The sequence below is a fragment of the Suncus etruscus genome, chromosome 15 (genome assembly GCF_024139225.1).
Source record: "Suncus etruscus isolate mSunEtr1 chromosome 15, mSunEtr1.pri.cur, whole genome shotgun sequence".
Classification (NCBI taxonomy): Eukaryota; Metazoa; Chordata; class Mammalia; order Eulipotyphla; family Soricidae; genus Suncus; species Suncus etruscus.
This window is the reverse complement of record NC_064862.1, coordinates 28,282,401-28,306,785: the sequence shown is the minus strand read 5'-3', so window position 1 is coordinate 28,306,785 and position 24,385 is coordinate 28,282,401. Positions and strand designations below refer to the sequence as shown.

Here is a 24,385-nt window from a genome sequence, read left to right as displayed (position 1 = left end):
TACATTGGGCCCATTTTTGGGGGGCGGTGGGGTGGGGTTCACAGCTGGTGGTGCGCAGGGGTTACTCCTGGTTCTGGAACTCAGTTGTCACTCTTGACTGGCTTGGGGGACCATAAGGGGTGCCTAGAATCAAATCTAAGATGGTCTCATGCAAGGTAAACACCTAACTCATTGGCAGTTTTTCAAATAAAAATTTTCTCTTAATCTCTCTGTTGTCATACACATTTTAAAAATCACATACTTTTTCCTCTAACCTTTTCTGAGTTAATTAGCACAACCTTGATCCTCAGGTGATTTATGTTTAAACTCTGGCTAAGAAAAATCGTGGCAGCCTGGAGCTATGGCGCAGCAGTAGGACTTTTGACTTGCACGTGGCTGGCCCAGGACGAACTGTGGTTCGATCCCCAGGTGTCCCATATGGTCCCTCAAGCGATTTAAACAGAATATAACAAGCTGCAGTTTGGGAACCTAAATCTGATCAAGAAAAATGGGCTAAATCCAAATGGCTTCTATAGTTCCTAATAGCAGTATCTCTCAAATTAATGTGCTAATTTGAAAACTACAATTTTGTAAAATGTCAATACTAAGAGTAAACTATGAAGATACCAGTTGCCTTTTTCTTTTTCTTTTTTGTTTTTGGGCCACAACCAGACGCTCAGGGGTTACTCATGACTATGCGCTCAGAAATCGCTCCTGGCTTGGGGGATCGTATGGGACGCTGGAGAATTGAACCTTGGTCCATCCTATGTCAGTGCGTGCAAGGCAAACACCCTACTGCTTACGTCACCACGCCAGCCCCGCCAGTTGCCTTTTTATATTGTCTTATGCATAATTCATTCATGTATACAATTCCATAACATACAAGTTTCTTCCATACTCGCAGTTGTTCAGAATTATTTCTTTACTCCATGTGGTGCTCGTAATCCCAGACCAGACCAGTGAATGAAAACCGCATTGAGGTGTCTCTCCTATATCAAACATCATGTTCCAGGCTACTTGTTTGCACTTTCTTAACTTTCAGTCCCAGTAAAGTATTCTGGGACCACCTTGTACCTCTTTTCCCCTAATACTAGAAGCAACTGTACTCCCATAATCTGGAATATCCACAAAGGTAAGAAGTATTAAAAGGTGAGTAAGGAAAAAAAAAAAGTAAGTAAGGATGCTAAGTGTGTTCACTGCTACTGGAAAGATCATGCTTCTTTTGAAAATGTTGACAAGAGTGCGGCAGGAGAGATAGGACAGCAAGTAGAGCATTTGCTTTGAATGCAGCCAACCTAGGTTTGATCCTTGGCACCACCTATGGTACCTGAATGTTGGCCAGGAGTAATTTCAGGATGCAGAGTCAAGCATAAGTGCTGAGCATCACACTATATGGACAAAAAAGCAAAATAAATGAATAAAGTGAAAATCAAAATATGCATGCATGAAAATATTTACAGAAGCATGCTAATGGAGAGGTGAATCATATATTTACAGAAGCATGAAAAGACAGCGGTGCAACATACACCAAGACAAATACATTTAATCCTAAAATCATGGGTAATCTTAAAACAGGTTTTTTTTTTATTTTTTTGGGTCACACCCGTTGACACTCAGGGATTACTCCTGGCTCTGCACTCAGAAATCTCTCCTGGCAGGCTCAAGGGACCATATGGTATGCTGGGGATCTAACCCAGGTAGGTCCATACTGGGTTGGATGCATGCAAGGCAAACACCCTGCTGTTGTGCTATCACTCCAGCCCGAGGAGCATCCTTTTTTTTGTTTGTTTTGTTTTTTGGGTCACACCTGGCAGCAGTCAGGGGTTACTCCTGGCTCTGTGCTCAGAAACCGCTCCTGGTAGGCTCAAGGGACCATATGTGATGCCGGGATTCGAACCACTATCCTGCATGCAAGGCAAATGCCCTTCCTCCATGCTATCTCTCCGGCCCCGAGGGTCATCTTTTGAATAGACCTTGTCATAGTTGATACTTTGTCAGACACAAATTCAAATGTATGACCTGGCTTGAATTCTATGAATTCATATGGTGAAACACATTGGCAAGCGTTGGTCCTGCTAATGTGCAATAGAAATCCACATTAGAAACATACCACAGAAGAGACCTCATCTCCTCACAACATGACTATTGGGCCATCAGATAGTTCTATGTTGCATGCTGAAAAAATGTTAAAGGAAGTTGCATTGTCTAAATGTTAGCTTTAATGGACCAGAAATGTGGGACAAACCCAGGTTTGATCCCCAGCATCCCATACAGTCCCCCAAGCCTGCCAGGAGCAATTTCTGAGAGAAGAGCCAGGAGTAACCCCAGAGTGCAACCAGGTGTGATTTCCCCCCCCCCCAAAAAAAAGCCACCAAAAACCAAAAACCAAAACAAAACAATATATTGTAGTCCGTTTTGAGTACCACACTTAAACTGAAACCTAAAGTGATAGTATTTTTTTTTAATGTTCAAATATTCGCTTTGACCTTGTCAGATATCAGTACTCTAGTCACAGAAGTAAAGGAACAATTGCAGGGCCGAAGAGATAGCACAGCAGTAGGGCATTTGTCTTACACGCAGCAGATCCAGGATGGATGGTGGTTTGAATCCTGGCATTCCATATGGTCCCCTGAGCCTGCCAGGATCGATTTCTGAGCACAGAGCCAGGAATAATCCCTGACAGTCACCGAGTATGACCCCAAAACAAACAAAGAAACCACAACCACCCAAATAATACCAACATAATACAAGAGGATTGGAGTGATATCATACACGGCCAACCTGGATTCAATCACTGTATGCCATATGGTCCCAGGAGCCTGCCAGAGTAATAATGGAGCGCAGAGCCAGGAGTAACCCCTGAGAGCCACCAGGTATGGCCTAAACACAGAAAACAAAAACAAAAGATCATACAAAAATGACAGCAATTCTCTTTCTAATTAGCAGAAGCCAGAAAAGAAATATATTAAATTTTATTTTTAAAATGGTACAATTAGATCAGGAAATCAGAGGGGAATCTTCTTTAGTTTGATCTTTTCTTCTATGTTGGAAAAGTATTTCATCTTTGTTAAAATCTCCTTGGCTTTTTCAAAATCATCTAAAATAAAGAGACATTACTGTTAGGATTCATTTCAAGCAAGAAAAAAACTAAGACTATCAACCAAGGTAGAAAACATCAGAATAGGAAAGGGAGAATATCTGACTGGTTAATAAAAAAAAAAGGTGGCTTATAGATTCAAACTTGAAATAAGAAAAAGTAGATTCTGGGACTGGAAAGATAGTATAGTGGGGTAACAGATTTGCCTTGCATGGGGCTGACCTGGATTCCATTTCCAGGCACCCCATATGGTCCCCCTGAGCCTACTAGGAGTGATCCCTGAGTAGAGTCAGAAATGCACCCTGAGCATTGCTGGGTTTGGCCCCAAAAGAAAACGGATTTTCCCCACAAAAGTCCCAAAATAATCAAAGATCTGTGCTTTAATAGTTTTCCCCTACTTTGGGTCTGGAGAGATAGTACAGTGGGTAGAGTGCTGCCTTGCAAGCCAGTTAATCCAGATTTGATCTCTAGTACCCAATATGGTTCCCTTAAGCAATCCATCAGGAATTAATTACCATCAGGAGTAATTCCTAAGTGCTGAGCCAGGAGTAGCTCTTATGTATCGCTGGGTGTGGCACAAAAACAACAGAAAAGCTTTATCATCTACTGGGGAGTCAGGGAGAAAGCTCAAAGGGTTCCCAGCCAGTTAGAAACGGGAGATAGATTCCCCAGGACTACTTGGGATATCTACCCATCTCCCAACCCCATAAAAATAAAACAGGACCAGAGCAATAAAACAAAGGGTAGGGCATTTGCCTTGCATATGACCAACCCGGGACTGACCCGAGTTCAATTCCCAGTATCCTATGTGGTCCCGAGCCTGCCAGGGGCGATTTCTGAGCACAGAGCCAAGAGTAATTCCGGAGCACCAGTGGGTGTGGCCCCAAAACAATAAGAAATAAAGATAAAACAATTAAGTCTCCCACCTAAGACTGGAGGATCCGATACCACAGCTGAGCGCTACCAGGAGTGATCCTAGGTTCAGAGCCGGAGAAGGCCCTGAGCACTGCAGTGAGGCCCAAAATAGCAAACCAACTAATAAGCAAACAAACCCCCAATTAAATAAATAAAAGTCAGTTAAGTCTGGTGACCTGATCCTGACAAGGATGTGGAAGCTCTGAGTCCCCCCACGTGCCAAGTCCTAAGGGCCAGCACTAACCGTGTGGGGCTCCTGTTCTCTGAGAATGTCCCTAGAGGCCTCAGTGATTCCCCACGAAAGGCGATTTTGTAACCAAAGGGAGATTTAACAATATTGTTTTGTTTTGTTTTGTTTTGTTTTGTTTTGTTTGGGGCTTGGAGTCATATTCAGCAGTGCTCAGAGCATACTCTTAGGCTCTGTGCTTAGGGGTGCTGAGGGTTAAACAGAGGTCAGTTGTGTGCAAGGCATGGCCTTACCCTCTGTACCCCCTTACCTCCAGCAATGTGTGGCAATGTCTGGAGACATTTCTGGGTTGACAACCAGGGATATGCACTGAAACTTGTTTTATAGAGTTCAGAGGTGCTTCTTCAGTCCTTGGACAGGAAGGGTCTCACAATGAAGAATCATCTCGCCCTGAATGTGGCCACTGCCAAAGCAGAGGCTCCATTCTTGGATCAGAATAAACAGTTTTTCTGTATATTCACGTATGGTTCAAATAAATGAGAGACTGGGTTATTCAGGAGTGGTTATTATGGATGGAGTTGCAATTGCAAATGGCACACACCAAGGCCTTGAAGACAACCTCATGTTTTCTTTATTTTAGATCATTCATTTTTTTCGGGGGGGGGGGGGGACCACACCCAGCAATGCTCAGAGTTTACTCCTGGCTCTGCACTCAGGAATCACTCCTGGAAGGCTGCTGGAAATCACACCCAGATCTGTCCTGGGTAGGCTGCATGCAAGGCAAACATCCAACTACTGTGCTATCACTCTGGCCCATGTAGAACAATTTTAACTGTGATAAAACTGACATCGAAATCGACCATGAAAATCGACCATTACTTTTATTGTGGCTAGATTTTGGGCCACACCTAGCTGTGTTCAGGGATCACTCCTGGCGTGGCCTGAGGGGCCATATGAAGTTCTTGGGATCGAACCCAGATGGTCCGTGTACAAGCAAGCATCCTACAGAGTGCTATAGCTCCAGCCCCTGATGATTTCTTGACTTCCCAGCGTTGCAAGGTTTATAAAATACAATCTGTTCCTCATTAAATGCCTAATGGCTCATGCCATCCAGCAATTCTCTAGTACCAGGACTCAACAGATGATTTAGCTAGTCCTTGACAATGGCAACAGAATGAGAAATGGACTTACAGTGCTCAGAGAAAGAGTGTCTCTTTTTATGGGCTCTCTCTATTTGTCACACAACCCTTGTCTCCCAGACTCTGGGAGGGGAGGAGCCTAAAGTGGCAAAGTCAGATGTTTTTCCCAGGAACCAGCAGCCCTAGCCAGACATTTACTTTTTGGTTTTGTTTTGTTTTGGGCTCACATCTGGTGATGCTCAGAGGTTACTCCTAGCTCTGCATTCAGAACTTTCTCCTGGTGACTTTGGGGAGTCTTAGTGTTTGGGACCTGCAGTACTGGGGGCAGGGGAGCAATGACACACTCAGTGGTGCTCAAGAGAAATTTGCAGTGCCAGGGATAAAACTCAGGATCTTATGCTCTGCCTTGACCCCAGAACAAGTCCCTAATCCCACAACTTTTATTTAAGAAAGAACAAGGGTGAGCGGAGGCTCATAGAGTAGAGTCAGGTATGAAAAAATGTGAAAAGTTGACTAGGAAAGTTGGAGCAATAGTTCAGCAGGTAAGGTGCTTCCTTGCCTTGCAATATGGCAGACCTGGGTTTGATCCCTGGTATCCCATATGACTCCCCAAAGCCACCAGCAAAAAGTTCTGAGAATCAGAAGCAAGAGATGAGGATAAACACTTCGAAGCTATCATCTGGACACAGCTCTGATGAGCTTTTCTTCCTGGACTTGACAGAAGGTGTACGATTCCTTTCTACAGAATCCACCTGTCTGGTTTCAGCCCATACCCATCATCTCATCTGCTGCTGCTCACTTAAAGAGAAGGGAGCACTCTCGCATTTACTCTTACACTGGCATAGCACTGTTGTGGATATACGGCTGGTTTCTGCACCCAGACTATGACAATGGTGAAATGCAGACACTATTATATTTTATACCATATATATATATATATATATATATATATATATATATATATATATATATATATATATATATTTAGCTTTTGGGCCACATCAGTGACATTCAGGGGTTACTCTTGGCTATGAGTTCAGAAATCACTCCTGGCTTGGGGGACCATAGGGGACGCTGGGGGATCGAACCGCAGTCCAACCTAGGCTAGCATGTGCAACGCAGACACCCTACTGCTTGCGCCATCGCTCAGGCCCCTATATTTTATACCTTATATTTTATAATTTTTCATGTGCCTACCTAACATACTATGGGTCTACCATAGCTACTTATTGAATAAATTTCTTTCCTGATCTAAGAAAGTCAAGAAATAAAGGAAGTACCTTGTTCAAAAGCTCTGCTCACACTGTCAGTCAATTCTTTCTGCTTAGCTGTAAAAGAAAAGCATTATCTTCACTTTTCTATTTAAACAGTCGTGATTTGAAGAGAATACTTTGTCAACTATGACATCAAAACCAATACAAAGGCCCTGGGATACAAAAGTATTACCACAGGGCTTTTGCATGTGACAACAGGTAAAGAATTTAAAATAACTTACGTAACACAAGAGCTGGTGGAGAGCGCAGTTGCAAAACAGGAAGAAGTAGAGGCCAGATCACGCAAGGCTTTATAAATTAAGTTGAGGATTTTGGTCTTTTGGGTTGGAAAGATAGTACAGGGTATAAGGCAAAGTGCTTGCCTTGTGTGCGGTTGAGCACAATTTGATCCCTGGTATTGTACAGTGTCCTGGGCACCCATAGGAAGCAAGCCTGAGTACAGATGCAGGAGGAACACTGAGCATTGCCAGATGGGTTCCTCATTACTCCCGAGCCCACAAAGAGTTTAGTCTAATCTCAGAAGAATGGGGAAGTAGTTAACATTTTTTTCTTTTAGCTTTGGGGATAGATCTACCTGTGCTCAAGGGCCAACTCTCACCTTGGTGTTCCTGGTAATGCTGGGGAGACCAGGAAGTGCCAAGAATCAAACCTGGCATTTCTGCAAGACCAAGGATAATAAGAGATCTGGGTTTCTAAAAGGCCCCCATAATGATAGTATATATTATACGTGACTTAAAATGACAGCTAGACTGATCTAGAGCTACTTTAGTTTTCAGGTGAGAAGAATGGTAGCCTGGACCATGGCAGTAGAAATGGGTGGATGAACTTAAGACACCTAAGGTCATCTTTTCAAGATTTGGTGAGAGGCCGGTGAATGGTACCTCTCAGGGCTTTAGATGTGTGCAGCTGGATTGTGTCATTCTCTTGGGAAAGGAACACTGACAGAGGGCCAAGTTCCCGAGGGAGTAAGGGGGATGCTGGTGAATACCAGGCTGGGCACATGGAATTATAATGTGCAAATGTCACTCAGGCCCATGTATCTCTTTTTGCTCAAGACTATATATTCTCAGTGTCATGCGGCGCCTGATAAGTTTGGGCATAACACGAATATTTGTGAAAGCATAACTATGCATATAGCTGGAGTAAAAGCCCTGAAGACTTTCTATACAGCAGTTCAGTGTATGGTGAACTGGCATCATGTGGCATAGGTGTAGGAGGGGGGCTCAGCCATACCTGGAGATATTAAGGTACTTGGGGAACCACATGTGGCACCAGGATTTGAACCAAGTTTGGCCACTTGAAGGTAAGCACTCTACCTCATGTGTAAATCTGGTAGGGATATAGTGCCCAGCTATTTGAGTTTTTTTTGTTTGTTTGTTTGTTTTGTTTTGTTTTTTGGTCACACCTGGCAGCGCTCAGGGGTTACTCCTAGCTCTACGCTCAGAAATCACTCCTGGCAGGCTTGGAGGACCATATGGGATGCCAGGATTTCAAGCACCATCTTTCTGCATGCAAGGCAAATGCCCTACCTCTATGCTATCTCTCTGGCCCCTGCCCAACTGTTTGGCAGGATGTTGTGAAGGTATTTGTAGATGTAACATTGGCAAACAGGTTGACTTTAAGTAAAAGCAATTATCGTTGATGATGTAGGCAGGTTTCATATAACCAGTTCAAGCAATTAAGAGCAAAAACAGGCTTCCTGGATCAAAAATAATAATTCTGGCTCTCAGGCTGGAGTGATAGTACAGGGTGTAAATGGTTTGATGATTACCAGTCTTGTACATGCCTGATGCAATTGGTATCCCAATTGGTCCTCATGCATTGCCATGAGTAATTCCTGAATGCAGAGCTGGAAGTGTCCCCAAATGACACATTGCTGGGTATGGCCTTAAAACCAAAGTAACAACAAAAAGAAATTCAGCCTCAAAGACCTACTGATACGTTTCACTGAGTTTCCAGCATGTTGAATTGCCCTACATATTCAAATTTGTTAGCCTCATAATTAGTCAATTCTTTATAATAAATTTGTCTCTCTCCTCTTCCTGTCCTCACCCCCAGTCACATATATTATAAAATCTATGGACTAAAGCAAAAGCAATATGGACTTAAAACAAAGAGGTTTCTTTCTTTCCTTATTTTTTTTTTTTTTGGTTTTGTTTTGTTTTTGTTTTTGGGCCACACCCGGCGGTGCTCAGGGGTTACTCCTGGTTGTCTGCTCAGAAATAGCTCCTGGCAGGCACGGGGAACTATATGGGACACTGGGATTCGAACCAACCACCTTAGGTCTTGGATCGGCTGCTTGCAAGGCAAACATTGCTGTGGTATCTCTCCGGGCCCTAGTTTGTTTTGTTTTTAGACTACACCAGGCAGTGCTCTGGGGTTACTCCTGGCTCTGCACTCATAAGTCGCTCCTGGCAGGTTAAGGGGACCATATGGGATGCCAGTATCAAACCAGGGTCTGTCCTGAGTCAGCCGCCTGCAAGGCAAATACCTTACTCCTGCGCTCTCTCTCCGCTCTCAAAAGACAGAGGTTTCAATCTTTGCTGTCTCTGCTGTCTTTGGTATTTCCACCAACTTCTGAGGCATGTTTTTCATCATCACATAGTAATTTTTATTTAAATGGTATTATGAGTGGGAGAGAGTATAGCAACATACTAATTACTACTCTCTTCTTGGCTGCCTACCAGAATTAGGGTCATTGTTAATCTAACCTCCAGACAGAAATGGTTTCAATGCAATGAAGAAAAAAAAATCTCCGTGACTCATTATAAAGACCAATATTTAAGTTTTTATGCTAACTTTGACTCAACAATGGATACCTACTTATGATAGCAATAAAATCCATTCAGTCACATTTTATCTTTACCTCTGACAACAGACTCAATCTCTTTCATAGCAGCTTCACTTTGAGCTTCTGCAAGTTTTTCATTGATTTCCATGATTTCCAGGAGGAATTGTCTGTCCAGTTCATTATCTGTTCCTTCAGGAATCTCTATTCCATGGAGCTTTAGCTAGTGAGGCATAAAGCAGGGGTAAGAAATTTAATTTAAACACTGTCTAGAATTATGCAAATCCTGGCATCCTAGTTGGTCCCATGTTCTACTAGGAGTGATCCCTAAGTGCAGATCCAGCAGTGACTCCTGAACATCAATTGGCGTAAAGAAAACAAACAAAAAGCAACACCTGGAGGTGGCACTAGAGGTAAGGTGTCTGCCTTGCAAGTTCGATCCCCTGGCATCCCATATGGTCCCCTCAAGCCAAGGGCAATTTCTGAGTGCTTAGCCAGGAGTAATCCCTGAGCATCAAACGGGTGTGGCCCGAAAAACAAAACAAAAAAAACAAACAAACAAAAAAAAAGGCAACACCTTTCTCTGTCCTAATCATGAAGGTGTGAGAGCAAGGTGCTAGCTACTTAACCTGATAAAGGAATGCTGGGAAGTGCTCACCTTCTGCAGTTTTTTCTTTGTTTGTATGACATTTTTTTGGGAGGGGGAACACCCAGCAGTAGTCAGGGGTCACTCCTGACTCTGCACTCAGAAATTACTCCTGGAGGGCTTGGAGGACAAAATGGGATGCTAACGATTGAATTCAGCTTGGTTGCAGCGGAGTTAAGTGCACTCCTCACTGTACTATCTCTCAAGCTCCCTCTGCTGCTAGAAACTGTATGATCCTTGGGGAGTCACCAAAGGAGGGTGAGCTAGAGGCATGTAAAGTTCCTATTCAATCCAAAAATCCTCAGCAGCCCACCACCTCTTCTGCCCTTGAAGCAAACAAAAACAGCAAAAAATACTCTTTCCTAAAAATCCAGTTCTTGAATTTTATAGAAGATGGTCACAAAAAAACAGGGGGGGGGGGTTTTAAAAACAAAACAAACCAACCATTTAGCAAGTAAGAGAAAAAGGATGCTTGTGTGGTATCTCCAAAGCTCTCTTAGGGAAGAAAAAAAAAAAAAGCTCTTAGGTCCCTGAACTCTCTAGTTTCCCAGGATTCTACTGCTATATTTAGAGGAGCAGTTATTTCATAGAAAGTGGGCACCCAGCAGTCACACAGAGAAGGGCTGAGAAATCACCTTACAAGGTATAGTCCCCTGCTCAGGGGGGCCAGCAGGGTCTTATAGGCATCATTCACCAGGGTCGAATGCTTCTTTGAAAAGTCCTTTTCAGTCTGTTAGTAGAGATGAAGACAAGCTTATTACCATCCCAGTCAGTCATCCTACATTCACAAACTGTTTCATAGAAGACTGAAGAGCAGGGACCTAAGAAAGTGGACAAAGTAAGAACTAGTGTAGGATAAGCCGTTTATTTTAGAGGTGGATTCAAGTTCGGGAATGTGGGGGGGAAAGCTGAGTGCAAGAGAGGGCCTGTGGCTGGGTGGCTGAAGTGACTGCACAGGATGGCGCTGGTTGTTCAGCTTTGTCTCTGCTACTTCACAACCACAAGGTCAGGTTCTCCATCTCAGCCAGGATCATGAGTGATTTGGTATGATTAGGAATGGCTGCTGGCTACCTGAGATCTCTGGCTGAAGAAATCTGGGTGGACGAGACGCTGTAACTGCTGGTACTTATGCTGGAGTTTCCCAGTGTCAATTCTGAAGGAACGTTTGCTGGAAGGAGAATGGGAGAGAAACTCATGTCAGTTATTTTTTTTTTTTTCGGTTTTTTTTTTTTTTTTTTTTTGTTTTTGGGCCACACCCGGTAACGCTCAGGGGTTACTCCTGGCTATGTGCTCAGAAGTTGCTCCTGGCTTGGGGGACCATATGGGACACCGGGGGATCGAACCGTGGTCCGTCCAAGGCTAGCGCAGGCAAGGCAGGCACCTTACCTTTAGCGCCACCGCCCGGCCCCTCATGTCAGTTATTTATGGATCTGGGCCTCTTTTCTGCTCTCATGTGGCAAGACAATATAAACATCTATATTAAATTATAGTAGGTGTTGTGACAGAAACCAGAATAAAGTAGAGAGAATGGCAGGTGTGAACAAAGAAATGGACTGACCTTCTCTAAATAATAGTGATGAGTAAAAAATAAATAAATAAATAAAATAGTGATGAGGAATCAAAGATCAGAAAAGGATCATGGAGGCAGACAGAATGTACAATGGCTCTAAGGTGGGAAAAAACTGAACAAGAAGGTAGTCTTACTGCAGTCCAACAGAAATGACCATGGGGGCAGGTCCCAGAGACAAGAGCATTTCCAATTTCACTTTGTCTTTTTGTATATTCAAGTATTTTTTGGCTATACCCAGGTGCTTAGGGATCACTTCTGGAGTAACTCGAAGATCACCTTGTCTTTTCAAGGCACAAATTCCTCCATCTTTTCTCCCACTTCATTTTGTTTTGGAGGAATGCAGAAAACATCTGGAGGTGCAGGGGGCTACACCAGGCTCAGTGCTCTGTGGTCACTCCTGGCTAATATGGGGTATCATGATATGCTGGGGAGCAAACCCAGGTGTCTTTATGCAGAGCCCTTTCCCTTATATATTTTTGGCTTGGGGCCACACCTATATTCCCCCCTCAGAGCTGGGGAGTGAGTACCCTTGTTAGGGACTGTACAGTTTTGGGATCACATGTGCTGTAACCACCTAGTCTCCCAAACCCCTCTGCCTCCTCCACTTAATATTAATCCAGTATTAATCCTTTTTCTTCCTGCAGCATGCCCGGTCCCACCAGTTTAGATCCGCCTAAACTTCACTTTTCCATATTTGATGTTTTGGATTTTGGGGGCACACCCGGTTGTGCTTACGGTTTACACCGGCTCTGTGCTCAAGTTGTCGGGGCTTGAGGTACCAAATGGGATGCTGAAGATGAAACCCGAGTCAGCAGCAATGTAAGGCAATGCCATACTCCTTCTTAGGGGGGAAGCGGTCCCTTTCTCATGCTCCCCCCAAGATCTTGCCCCCTCAAAGTTTCCGTCTCAAGCCACGGGCAATCCCCCTAACTTCCATTCCCCATGCACCCTCGAGGGGCCTTGTATCTCGACGCCCCTCCCCAGCTCTCTCTTGCCCCCTCTTCCAAGAGCACCCCAAGCATCACCCCACCCCTTTTGGGGGGCTCTGCCTACAACTCCCACTACCAGTCCGGCCTTCTTCCCCGACCTCCTCGGTCTTCCCCCTTCCTCCCTCCAGCCTCGGGTCTCGAACCCGAATGCCCTACCAGTCCAAGAGGCTGAAATGGTCCCGAGCGGGGTCAGGGGGCTGCAGGGAGTGGCACTGCGGGCAAAAGAACCCATCTCCCCGCGCAGCGCCCTCGGCCTCGCCGCAGTTCCAGCACCGGCGGGAGTTGCCTGCCGCCAGCGACGCGGCCTTGCAGCTCGGGAGTCTCCTTCCGAGAGCCCCTGCTGGCCACGACCCCCAAAGCCGGAGGAAAGGCCCAACCCGGCCCCTCAACATCTGGCCTGCGGCCTAGTCCCGCTGAGGTCGCAGGAGGGGCAACAGAGGGCAGAGCACCGGCCAACCCGTTATCCTGATTGGCTGATGAACTGCGGATGGGCGGGGCTAAAGTGGAATCCGGAGTCCCTCTCCCCGCTCCAAACTACAACTCCCGGCAAGCATCGCGGCCTCGCGCGAGCGGCGATATCCGATCCGCTTCTCCTATTGGTCGGGCCTCGGCGGGGGGGCGTTTCTGATTGGTGGAGGGTGGAGTTTGGATTTGCGGGTTTCGCGCCAGGTGAGGGCCGCTTCTGGTGGGCTCACGCGGTGAGTCTTAGTAGGGGGAGCTCTCCCTGGTGTTTGGGGGTTCGAATCCCGTCCTCAGGGTATTACTGCGGGCAGAATTTCCGAGCTTCCGCTTCGTCTGCTTTTGAGTTGGGGGCTGAGGGTGGGGACTGAGGAAGGCGTGGGAGACTCTTCCATCTTGGTGGTTTGCTCTTCTTGCTTCACTTGAGACTCACTTCCCCTGTTGCCTGTAAGCTGCAATGCGCACCAGACGTCAGGATATGAAGGGGGAAAAGCTTCACTTTTCAAAATCAAGTTACTGTTCTTTGGAAATTACTGTTAGCAATTATTACCATACTTTAGGTTCAGACTTGGAAATGCTCATTCGGCTGCTAGGTGCAGGAATTGGAAACTGCAGTGGCCTGTGTAAGAGGAAGCCCTGGAGTGTCCATTAGTAAGAGTGTAGTATGAGGTGGTGGGGGAGAAGGTAGGAAGTCACCAGCCCTCCTAGGCATTCAGTTTCTCCACTTGAGAAAAATATGTTGTATTTCTAAGGCTTGGTGATCTTTGAGACTGGAATTCTCTCAATTTCCCAGCGTTACTTGGGGAAGTGTGTTCATGCATCATCTTCCTGAGTTGGGTTTTTGGGGACTCGGAATTGTGCCCTCCAGGCATCTGACAGCACTGGGGGGAGGGGCATTCATGCTTCATCTCAGTTAATCTTCAGGATTTATCTACTTTTTTTTTTTTTTCCAGTTTAGGAAATGGGCTCCACCTGTAGACACTATGAAGATTTGATCCAGGTATCCGCCTCCAGATCTGTTTGCCTTTAACCACTCCTCCTCTGTAGGTAATTTTACAATTTATGCCAAGTTATTTTTTAACAGTGGGGGGTGTGCCCGTTATGTAAAGCTTTTTTTTTTAATTGTGCTGGTATTATTAAAAAAAAAAGATACGATGAGTTTGATGATTGTGCAATAAAATGCCTCTCATCTTTTTCTACTAGTGAGGCCAATTGTGGTTTGATTTCTTGAATCTATATAACTTATATAATAATCAGTGATAGCAGTTGGACACTTGATATACTCATTGTCTTATGCCATTCGTTTGTCAGGACAGAGACGTTGAACTCAAAAAGCAGCACAGGCCAAAACGAAGATAGCCATAGAGTAGATCTCAGTGGCTGACTCCTCTGTACCTTCTTCCTGGTGGCCTCTGAGAACAACAGAAACTGCATCGGGAAAGCTTACCAAATGCAGTATGTGGGACTCATGATTACCATATTCTCCAGGAGGTGTAGAGGGAATAGAAAATGCATTTTAAAACCGAGACTAAAGGGTGGAACAATGATGCTACAGCAGGTAGGGTGCTTGCTTTGTAACTTTGCACCCTTTGTACCCTTGCTTGGGCTCAATTTGTGGCACTCCTTATGGTCCCTAGAACCTGCAAGGAGCAATCTCTGAGCACAGAGCCCAGAGTAAGCTGTGAGCACTGCCTGGTGTGTGTTTTGTGGGTGTGGTCCATAAAACAAAACCAAAGTTAAAAAAAAATTAAATAAGGAATAGGGAGCTTGAGAGATAGTACTGGGTTAAGGTACTTACCTTACATGCATCATACCCCCTATCAGGGGGCTAGAGAGATATTATAGCAGGTAGCCCAGGTTCCATCCCCAGCACTTCACATGGTCCTCCAAGCTCCTCTAAGAGTAACTCCTGAACATCACTGGATGTTCACTGAAGGGGAAAAAGCTTCACTTTTTCAAATCAAGTTACAGTTCTTTGGAAATTACTATGAATGTTAGCAATTATTACTATATTTTATTTCATACATATTTCAGACTTGGAAATGTCTATTAAGAACCCATTCAGCTACTAATAAACAAAAAAGACCCATTTTTGTCCCTAGTAACACATGTGGTCCCCCACTCTCAATTCCAACACTGCCAGGAGTGATCCCTGAATTCAGAGCCAGGAGTCCCTAGCACAGCTCAGTATGGCCCAAAACCCCATAAAAAAAAAAAAAAAAAAGAAAAAGTAGGGGCTGGAATGATAGCACAGTGATAGGGTGTTTTTCTTGCCTGCGGACATGCCTGAGTTCACAAGCCTGCCAGGAGCAATTTCTGAGTTCAGAGCTAGAAATAACACCTGAGCACAGCTGAGTGTGACCCAAAAACAAACAAACAAACAAAAACCCACAAAAGTAAACAAGCAAAAAAACATGAAAAGTTAGGGATTTGTTCAGCAGTACTTGATTTACATGGGTGAGGCCCTGGGTTGGATCCTGAGCACTGCAAAAAGAGAAAAAAAATTAGATTAGGAACTTAAATTAATAGACCATGTTATGCCAGCTGGGGACTGGCACATACAAAGGCAAGCTCCTTTCATGGCTGCTATACTAGCTTACTGGCCTTCATTCTCTCTTTTTTAAATGGAATGACTGTGAGATACAGAATTAAAAAGGTAGTGGTTGAATTTCAGTCATAGTGTTTCAAGACCCTTTATCTGTTTCACTTCCCTCCACTACTTTGCCCAGTCTCCATATAATTTCTTTGGGGGAGGGGGTTTGTGCCACACTAAATGACACTCAGGGGTTACTCCTGGCTATGTGTTCAGAAATCACTCCTGGCTTGGGGAACCATATGGGACACTGGGGTTCTAACCACAGTCCATCCTAGGCTAGCACTTGCAAGGTAGATGCCTTACCTCTAATGCCACCATTCCAGTCTCCATTTGTGATATGTTAATTTTGATTTTTGGGCCATAACCAGCAATGCTCAGGAGTTGCTCCTGGCTCTGCAAAGCAAACGCCCTACTGCTGTGCTATCTCTCCGGCCCTTATTTCAGTCTCTTTATTCGATTTTGGGCTATCCCTGGCTGTGCTCAGGGCTGACTGTGTGCTCAGAGATCACTCCTGGAAAGGTTTGGGGGACCATATGTAGCACTGGTTTGAATCTGGGTCAGCTTCATTGGAAACAAGTTGTACTTATCTGTTATACTAATCTGTTGTACTATCTCTAGTGCAGAAGTGTAGAATTTCCTGGCTATAGAATAATAGGGCTAGAATTTTAGGATGCTTAAGGTGGGAGCAATTACTCAAAGGTTTTCTGCATATGCTTTGCCTATTGTAGCCTTGAATTTGATCCCTTGTGCTATGCGGTCCCTGAGCACCACTGACTGTGGACCAAAAACCAAATAAGAAAAAATAAGTATGTGAAATGTTAGAACTTTAGGTTTGGCATAACATACTTGCTATCCTCTTATTTTTTCTTCACTTGCAGCGGTTATTCATTTGGGCTACCTGTCGGTGCTGGGTGGTAACTTCTAGTTTAGGGACTTGACAGTTTTCTGGGGACCATTCAGTGCTGAGGATTGAATTCAGGCTTTCTGCATGCAAAGCCTGTGCTCCCCTATGAAATCTCTCCAGCCCCGTATTCATTCACACATAAATTTGAAGTCTTGTCCCTTGAAATCACAGTTTCTGCTTTCTTGTCCTGATTTGAGGTGGCGATGTCTCTCGAACCAGATGTGAAACTTGAGCAGCCCCACGACGGTGCCTCCCAGTCCCAGAGTGGGGGCTCAGGCTCCCAGACCCAGGGTGGCCTTGGGCTGCCACTGGGCCTCTCCATGCAGACCCCTGGCTCCTCCTCACAGTCACATGGCACCTCCAGCTCCTCCAACAGCACAGTGCCCACGCCCAGCCAGTCATCTCAGTCCAGCTCGGGGACACTGAGCTCTGTAGACACCATATCTACTCAGGAACTCGCCAGTATTCCCGAGGACCAGGAAGCTGACGAGCCCATCCCTGTGTCTTGGGCTCGATTATGGGCCCTTCAGGATGGATTCTCTAATCTGGGTAAGAGCCTTGTCATATAGTTGAGGACTTGTTCAGAAAAGTGATTGCAGGAAAATACTTTCAGGGTGATTGGAGTTTGAAAGCAATGATTATTGAACAGCCAGGTGGTTTTGGGGTAGACTGCTTCGCACCTGCTGGGGATCTCTTCCATTTACTGTTTCAACAACTCTCTGTGGGTTCCCTTAAGGATGCTGTCCATCTGAGCATCTGAAGAGAGCAAGCTGCATGCCCGACTGAGAAGATGCAAATTCATGCAAACTTAAATGTTTTACCCATAAGCTAGAAGTTTTCCTACTAATCCCTGGCCATGATCTACAGCCACTTCAGAGCCTCCATTTTATAGCTTCAGAGTAGCAAAGGCTATTTGTCATCTACTTTTATTTTGGATTTGGGTCACACCTGTGGCGCTCAAGGGTTACTCCTGGCTCTGTACTCAGAATACGCTCCTGGCAGGCTCAGGACACCATATGGGTTGCCAGGAACCGAATCCAGGTCTGCAAATGCACTGCCACTGTACTATCACCCCAGCCCCTGTCAACCCCAGCTTTTTATTTAATATATTTTAGTAGATTTGATATAGTAAAGAATGATTACTATCATAATACTGGCTAACCCATCGATCCTTCTGCATAATTACCATTGTAATTTTTTTAGATTTGCTTTCAGTAACTTCAGTTATATATTACAATATTTTTTTGTTTTATTTTGTTTTGTTTTGTTTTCAGTTTGGAGCCATACCCAACTCTGCTTGGGGATCACTCCTGGCATGCTTGGGGGACCTTATAGGATGCTAGGGATTGAATCTGGGTTGACTATGTGCAAGGCAAATGCCCTATCCATTGTGCTATAACTCAGGCTCCTGTTTGGGGTTTTGTAGTTGTTGGTTTGTTTGATTTTGGGGGATAGGATGGGAATCATCCAAACAGGACTCAATAGGCGTCGGGCTTCTCCTGGCAATTCTTTGCCAACTAGACTAGCCCAGTAATAGGGCCCAAGGGCATAATACTGTTTGGTCCTTTGGTGCTGGAGATTACATGGGGTCACACACTGGTGCTTGGGACTTCCAGGGCTGCATCCAGCAATGCTTGGGGGACTATGCGGTGCTAGAGATTTTGTCAGGGTTGCCTAGATGAAAGGTATATGCCCTTCCTGCCTGCATTCTCTGATTCCTACTTAATTTTTGAATTGATTCTATTTGTGTTAGGTTTAAAATTCAGTTTTGTGGTCTTCATAAAATTTCTCTTTTTCCCCATTACTTTCACCTGATGGTGATTTATTGTACAACCTTCCAGAAATACTTGATATATATTTTAGAAGAACAAATCATTTCTTTTTATCTTTCTACTTCCCCTCATTTCTTTGTACATTGCTGGTATTGAACTCAAGGATCCATATACAAAAGGCAAGGTATCTACCACTGGGCCACATAGTTTTATTTTTGTTTGTTTATTTGTTTTGGGTTTGGGGTCACAACCAGGAGCGTCAGGGGTTACTCCTGGCTCTAAGTTCAGAAATAGCTCCTGGCAGGCTCGGGGACCATATGGGATGCTGGATGCCAAGAATCAAACCACCGTCCTTCCACATGCAAGGAAAACGCCCTACCTCCAAGCTACCTCTCTAGCCCCTGAACCACATTCTTGGCCCCCTCAGAGATTCTTAAGGACTGGATGGTTCAATGCTTGGGCCTAGTGATTCAGTACTGGGAACTAATAGGACTATATGTTGTCCTAGGTGATGAAGCTGTACTTAAGAAAAACATTAAAAAAAAAAAAAAAAAAACAGGGCTGGAGAGATAGCATAGAGGTAAGGTGTTTGCCTTTCACGCAGGAGGTCATCGGTTCCAATCCCGGCGTCCCATATGGTCCCCTGTGCCTGCCAGGAGCAATTTCTGAGCCTGGAGCCAGGAATAAGCCCTGAGCACTGCTGGGTGTGACCCAAACCCCCCCCCCCCCCCAAAAAAAAAACTATTGTTTTGTGTGAACCATTTCTGGCAGCATTTTCTAATGATTTAGTGCTCCACCAGGTGGTGCTCAGGGGCCACCAGATCACCATAGGACTGGGCAGTGAGAATGAGGGGCTGTGCAGAATATGGCTTGTGGCTCTAATGTAGGTCACACTTGCTCAACATATTCTCTGCCACTCATCCATATCCCTGGTTCACTGAAACAGTAAGCAACAGTCTTCCCCCCACTGTGGTTTTTTAAACACACATCCAGCCAAGCTTAGTGCTTACTCCTAGGTCAGTGCTCACAGATCATTTCTGGTGGGGTTTTGGGGACCCTGTGTGGTATCCAGGATTGAACCAGGGTTGGCCATGTGCAAGGCCAGTGCAATCAGAGCTGTCTGTGTGAGAACTGAGTGGGAGGTGGGCAACAGCGCACACTGACCATCGGAGGGAAGAAATGAAGAATGCATCTCTCGAAGGGCAGGCCATGCCTGACATATTTGGAAAAGTGCAAGAGGGTCAGGGAACCTGATTTTAGCAAGCAATGGAAGGAATACGGGGGAAGGATGCTGGGAACAGTCTTGTCTGTGGAGAACAGGTTTTATTCTAAGGATTTAGGGAAAACTTAGAGAGTATAAATAGGATGCTACTACTTGTTCAAAGGAAAAGTGAAAAGAATTTTTTGGTGGGAAGGGATTCCCAAGTGGTGTTAACAGGTCCTGGGGCAACTCACAACAAAGCCAGCTCTTACTAGATGGCTCAGTACTTGAGTCCCAGTAATTCTGGGGACGGCATGGTGAGGGAATTGGACTCAAGTCCTTTGCATGCAAGACATGTGTCCGTGACCTCTGAACCTGACTTCTTTGAAAACTTTATTTTGGGGCGGCGGTGTGTGTGTGTGTGATTGGGTTATAATCAAAACTGTCCAGGGCTTACTTCTCGCTCTTTGCTCAGGGATCATTTCTGGGAGGTTTTAGGGGCCCACATGGGGTGCCAGGGATTTAACCTAGGTTAGCTGCATGCAAGGCAAGCTCCCTGCCCAATGTACTATCTTTGACATTTTCCCTACATGTAGATATTAGGTATAATATTTAAAGGTGTTTGACACTTGGACTCAACAGCCCTCTGATATGTGCTTTGGTGTTCCAGAGTGTGTGAACGACAGCTACTGGTTTGGGAGGGACAGAAACTGTGAATACTGCTTTGATGGGCCGCTGCTAAAAAGAACAGATATTTACCGAACTTACAGCAAAAAGCACTTTCGGATTTTCAGGGTAGGTAACAAGTATCCTTCTATTTGGGGGAAACAGTAAAACACTCATTACCTGTAGATATCGTCGCACTGTATATTCCCGTGAACATTTAGGTTATTTATTTTTTGTTTATTTGCTTGTTTGTTTTTGTGTGTGTTTCTTTTGGTCACACCCAGCAGCTTTCAGGAGTTACTCCTGGCTCTGCGCTTAGAAATTGCTCTCAGGCCTGTCTGCCTGTGTTTCTGAATCCCTGAAGGTCTCTTCAGCGGCCTAGAGAGCGCACCCCCCAAAAAACTGTATTTTGAAGCTGCCCAGTAAGTACATTCTGGCTGGGGGGGTCGCTGTCCAATAAGCTGAACTCTCTGGCCTGTGGAGGCTCCGCCCTGCTGTGCCTTTGTTCACTCTGAGGATTTCAAGGGAAACTTCTTCTGCCTGTGCCTGTCTGCCTGTGTTTCTGAATCCCTGAAGATCTCCTCAAAGGCCTTGGGAGCACACCCCAAAAAAACTGTCAACTAGAGGCAGCAGAAGAGTGCCTGCGACCGCGCACTCTTTCTAACCAATGAACCCCACCACAACACGCAGGAAAAACCACACTACAAGCGTGACAATGGGGAAACCTCGCAGGCAAACACCATGCACAGAAAATGAAGACAAAAGGTCGGATGACCTAATAAATTCCAACCGCCTGATTAACCTCTCGGATAAGGAACTTAAAATAGCAATATGGAAGATGTTTGTAGAACTCAAAGCATAGATCTATCTGAACAGAACACAAAGACAGAAATCAGAAAACTCCAAACTGAAATAGCAGATCTGTAAAACACGGTAGCTCAACTAAAAACTTCAGTGGATGGCCTCGACTGCAGGGTATCAGCAGCTGAGGAGAGAATTGGAGTACTGGAAGATGTGATGCAGAAAAATTCAACACAACAGAAGAAATTGGAAAAGAACTTTAAGAGAAACGAACAGGCAATGGAAAAAGTACTCAAGGAATGCGAACAAATGAAAATAGAAGTCTTTGATAAACTCAACAGAAACAACATAAGAATCATTGGAGTCCCAGAGACCCAGGTAGGAGATCTCCAGGAAGAATCAACTGTCAAAGACATCATCAAAGAGATATTTTCAGAGTTAAAGACTACATGCAATCCAATCCTGCATGCCTGAAGAGTACCAGCTAAAAGAGACCCAAAGAAAAACACCCCAAGACACATCCTCGTTACGATGACAAATTCCACAGATAGAGATAGAATACTGAAAGCAGCAAGATCAAAAAGGGAAATTACATTCAAAGGAGCATCCCTAAGACTTACCGCAGACATGTCACAAGAAACCCTCAAGGCCAGAAGACAGTGGTGGGATATTGTGACAAGACTGAATGAAATGAATGCCTCACCGAGAATACTGCACCCAGCCCGACTCACATTCAGGTTTGAAGGAAGAATACATAGCTTCATGGATAAACAACAGCTCAGAAACTTCACAGATGATAAACCAGCCTTAAAGGAAAAACTGACAGGTCTACTCTAAGACAAGAGAGACCAACAAACACAGCAAACTTATCTACAAAGATGACATTAAATCCTATGACAATCATCTCCCTCAATGTCAATGGACTAAATTCACCAATTAAAAGATACAGAGTGGCAAAATGGGTCAAAAAGATGAACAAACCTGTCTACAAGAAACACAACTGAATAGTCAGAACAAACATAGACTCAAAATCAAAGGCTGGAGGAAAATTATCCAAGCAAACAGCACCCTCAAAAAAGCTGGGGTGGCCATATTAATATCTGAAGACACCAACTTTATACTCACATCACAAAGAATGAGAACTATCAGTGCTGGCGGGGATGTGGTGAGAAAGGAACTTTTATCCACTGATGGTGGGAATGCCGTCCAGTCCAACCTCTATGGAAAGCGATATGGAGATTCCTCCAAAATCTGGAAATTGAGCTCCCATTCGACCCAGCTATTCCACTCCTAGGGATATACCCTAAGAACACAAGAATACAATACAAAAACCCCTTCCTCACGCCTATATTTATTGCAGCACTATTCAGAATAGCCAGGCTCTGGAAACAACCAAGATGCCCTTCAACAGACGAATGGCTAAAGAAACTGTGGTACATATACACAATGGAATATTATGCAGCCATCAGGAGAGATGAAGTCATGAAATTTTCCTATACATGGATGTACATGGAATCTATCATGTTGAGTGAAATAAGTCAGAGAGAGAGAGAGAGAGAGAGAGAGAGAGAGAGAGAGAGAGAGAGAGAGAGAGAGAGAGACGCAGAATAGTCTCACTCATCTATGGGTTTTAAGAAAAATAAAAGTCATTTTTGCAACAATCCTCAGAGACAATGAGAGGAGGGCTGGAACTTCCAGCTCACTTCATGAAGCTCACCACAAAAAGTGGTGAGTGCAGTTATAGAAATAACTACACAGAGAACTACCATAATCATGTGAATGAATGAGGGAACTGGAAAGCCTCTCTGGAGTACAGGTGGGGATGGGTTGGGATGGAGGGAGATTTGGGACATTGGTGGTGGGAATGTTGCACTGGTGATGGGGGTGTTCTTTACATGACCGAAACCTAATCACAATCATATATGTAATCAAGATGTTTAAATAAAGAAAAAAAAAAGAACCATCAAAAAAGAACTAAAAGAAAAAGAAATCGCTCTCAGCTGGCTTGGGGGACCATATGGGATGCTAGGGATCGAATTAGGGTCCATCCTGAATTGGCTGCGTACAAGGCAAATGCCCTATGCTGAATTATCGCTCTGGCCCCCAGAGCTTATAAGCATAAGCTATAATAAACTCTACGGACACTGAGCCACATTTCTGGCCTCCACTGTGAAAACTCTGAATTAACATTTTACTTTCTTCTTTTTTTTTTTTTTTTTCAGGAAATGGGGCCTAAAAACTCTTACATCACATACATAGAAGATCACAGTGGAAATGGAACCTTTGTAAATAAAGAGCTTGTAGGAAAAGGAAAACGCCTTCCTTTGAATAACAATTCTGAAATTGCACTTTCATTGTGGAGTAATAAAGGTAATCTTTATGGTGGCTGGATTTTCCTCTCTTCTAGAAAGAAAAATGTACATTGTGTCCTTGACTGTGGTTTGAGGGACACAAGTAAATTGATTAACATTTAAGATTCAGCTTATGTCCTGGAGAGATAGCACAGCGGTGTTTGCCTTGCAAGCAGCTGATCCAGAACCAAAAGGTGGTTGGTTCGAATCCCGGTGTCCCACATGGTCCCCCATGCCTGCCTGGAGCTATTTCTAAGCAGACAGCTAGGAGTAACCCTTGAGCACTGCTGGGTGTGGCCCCAAAACAAACAAACAAAAAAGTTTCAGCTTAGTCCTAAATTGCATTTCTCAATCATGAGTGACTTTCAGCAAGGCAGGATTTTTCTTTTTTTTTGTTTTTGGGCCACACCCAATAGCACAGGAGTTACTCCTGGCTCTGCACTGAGATATCGCTCCTGGCAGGCTTGGGTAACCATATGGGATGGCAGAGATCAAACCTGGGTTGGCTGCGTGCAAGGCAAACTTCCTACTGGCTATACTATCACTCTGGCCCCAAGGCAGGATTTTTCTTGTTTTTGTTTTTTTGTTTGTTTTGGTCCGGTTTTTGGGCCACACCTGGCAGCACTCAGAGGTTACTCCTTGGGTCTGGAGCCATGGCACAAATGGTAGGGCATTTGCCTTGCATGTGGCTAACCTAGGACAGGCCATGGTTTGACCCCCCGGCATTCCTTATGGTCCCCCCAAACCAGGGGTGATTCCTGAGTGCAGAGCCAGGAGTACCCCTGGGTATCACCGGGTATGCCCCCCCCCCCAAAAAAAAGAGGTTACTCCTGGCTCTGTACTCAGAAATTGCCCCCTGGCAGGCTCAGGGGACCATATGGGATGCCAGGATTTCAACCAGTGTTCGTTCTGTGTTAGCCATGGCAAAGCAAATGTCCTCCCACTGTGCTATCACTCCAGTCCCTTGTTGTTGTTGTTTTTTGGGGGATCACACCTGGCGGTGCTCAAGTTTACTTCTGGCTCTGCGCTCAGAAATTATCCCTGGCTTGGG

At 44.8% G+C, this 24,385-nt stretch overlaps 2 protein-coding genes across 4 annotated transcripts in view; one reads left to right on the top strand and one right to left on the bottom strand.

Moving 5' to 3' along the window:
• Positions 1-2,930: 2,930 nt before the first annotated feature.
• Positions 2,931-13,001, bottom strand: HSCB (HscB mitochondrial iron-sulfur cluster cochaperone). 3 transcript variants are annotated; one of them, XM_049788865.1, is made up of 6 exons: positions 12,741-13,001; positions 11,094-11,193; positions 10,666-10,755; positions 9,458-9,602; positions 6,598-6,645; positions 2,931-3,076 (listed from the first exon to the last, which is right to left on the bottom strand). In XM_049788865.1, the coding sequence occupies exons 1-6, from the start codon at positions 12,974-12,976 to the stop codon at positions 2,985-2,987; spliced, it is 711 nt and encodes a 236-aa protein (XP_049644822.1). In that variant the 5' UTR covers positions 12,977-13,001; the 3' UTR covers positions 2,931-2,984. The 3 variants fall into 3 exon arrangements, with proteins under 3 accessions (XP_049644822.1, XP_049644823.1, XP_049644824.1); XM_049788866.1 differs by having other exon boundaries at positions 11,097-11,193; XM_049788867.1 differs by lacking the exon at positions 10,666-10,755 and having other exon boundaries at positions 11,097-11,193.
• Positions 13,002-14,014: 1,013 nt separating this feature from the next.
• The window catches only part of CHEK2 (checkpoint kinase 2), a 38,517-nt gene continuing 28,146 nt past the window's right edge, over positions 14,015-24,385 (top strand). Inside the window, exons 1-4 of the mRNA XM_049788827.1 lie at positions 14,015-14,086; positions 16,741-17,092; positions 20,187-20,311; positions 23,206-23,353. Of these exons, the coding sequence (XP_049644784.1) occupies positions 16,747-17,092; positions 20,187-20,311; positions 23,206-23,353 (619 nt within the window). The 5' untranslated portion in view covers positions 14,015-14,086; positions 16,741-16,746. The remainder of the gene's footprint in view (positions 14,087-16,740; positions 17,093-20,186; positions 20,312-23,205; positions 23,354-24,385) is intronic.

Bases quoted from the DNA above. Each gene is read 5' to 3' on its own strand.
- HSCB (XM_049788865.1), bottom strand. From the start codon at position 12,976: ATGTTGAGGGGCCGGGTTGGGCCTTTCCTCCGGCTTTGGGGGTCGTGG. The intron at 10,756-11,093 runs GCCAGCAGCCAT...CTCTACTAACAG, and splicing joins TCAGCCAGAGATCTCAGGTA to ACTGAAAAGGACTTTTCAAA. The intron at 3,077-6,597 runs GTACTTCCTTTA...TCTTTATTTTAG, and splicing joins GAGCAGAGCTTTTGAACAAG to ATGATTTTGAAAAAGCCAAG.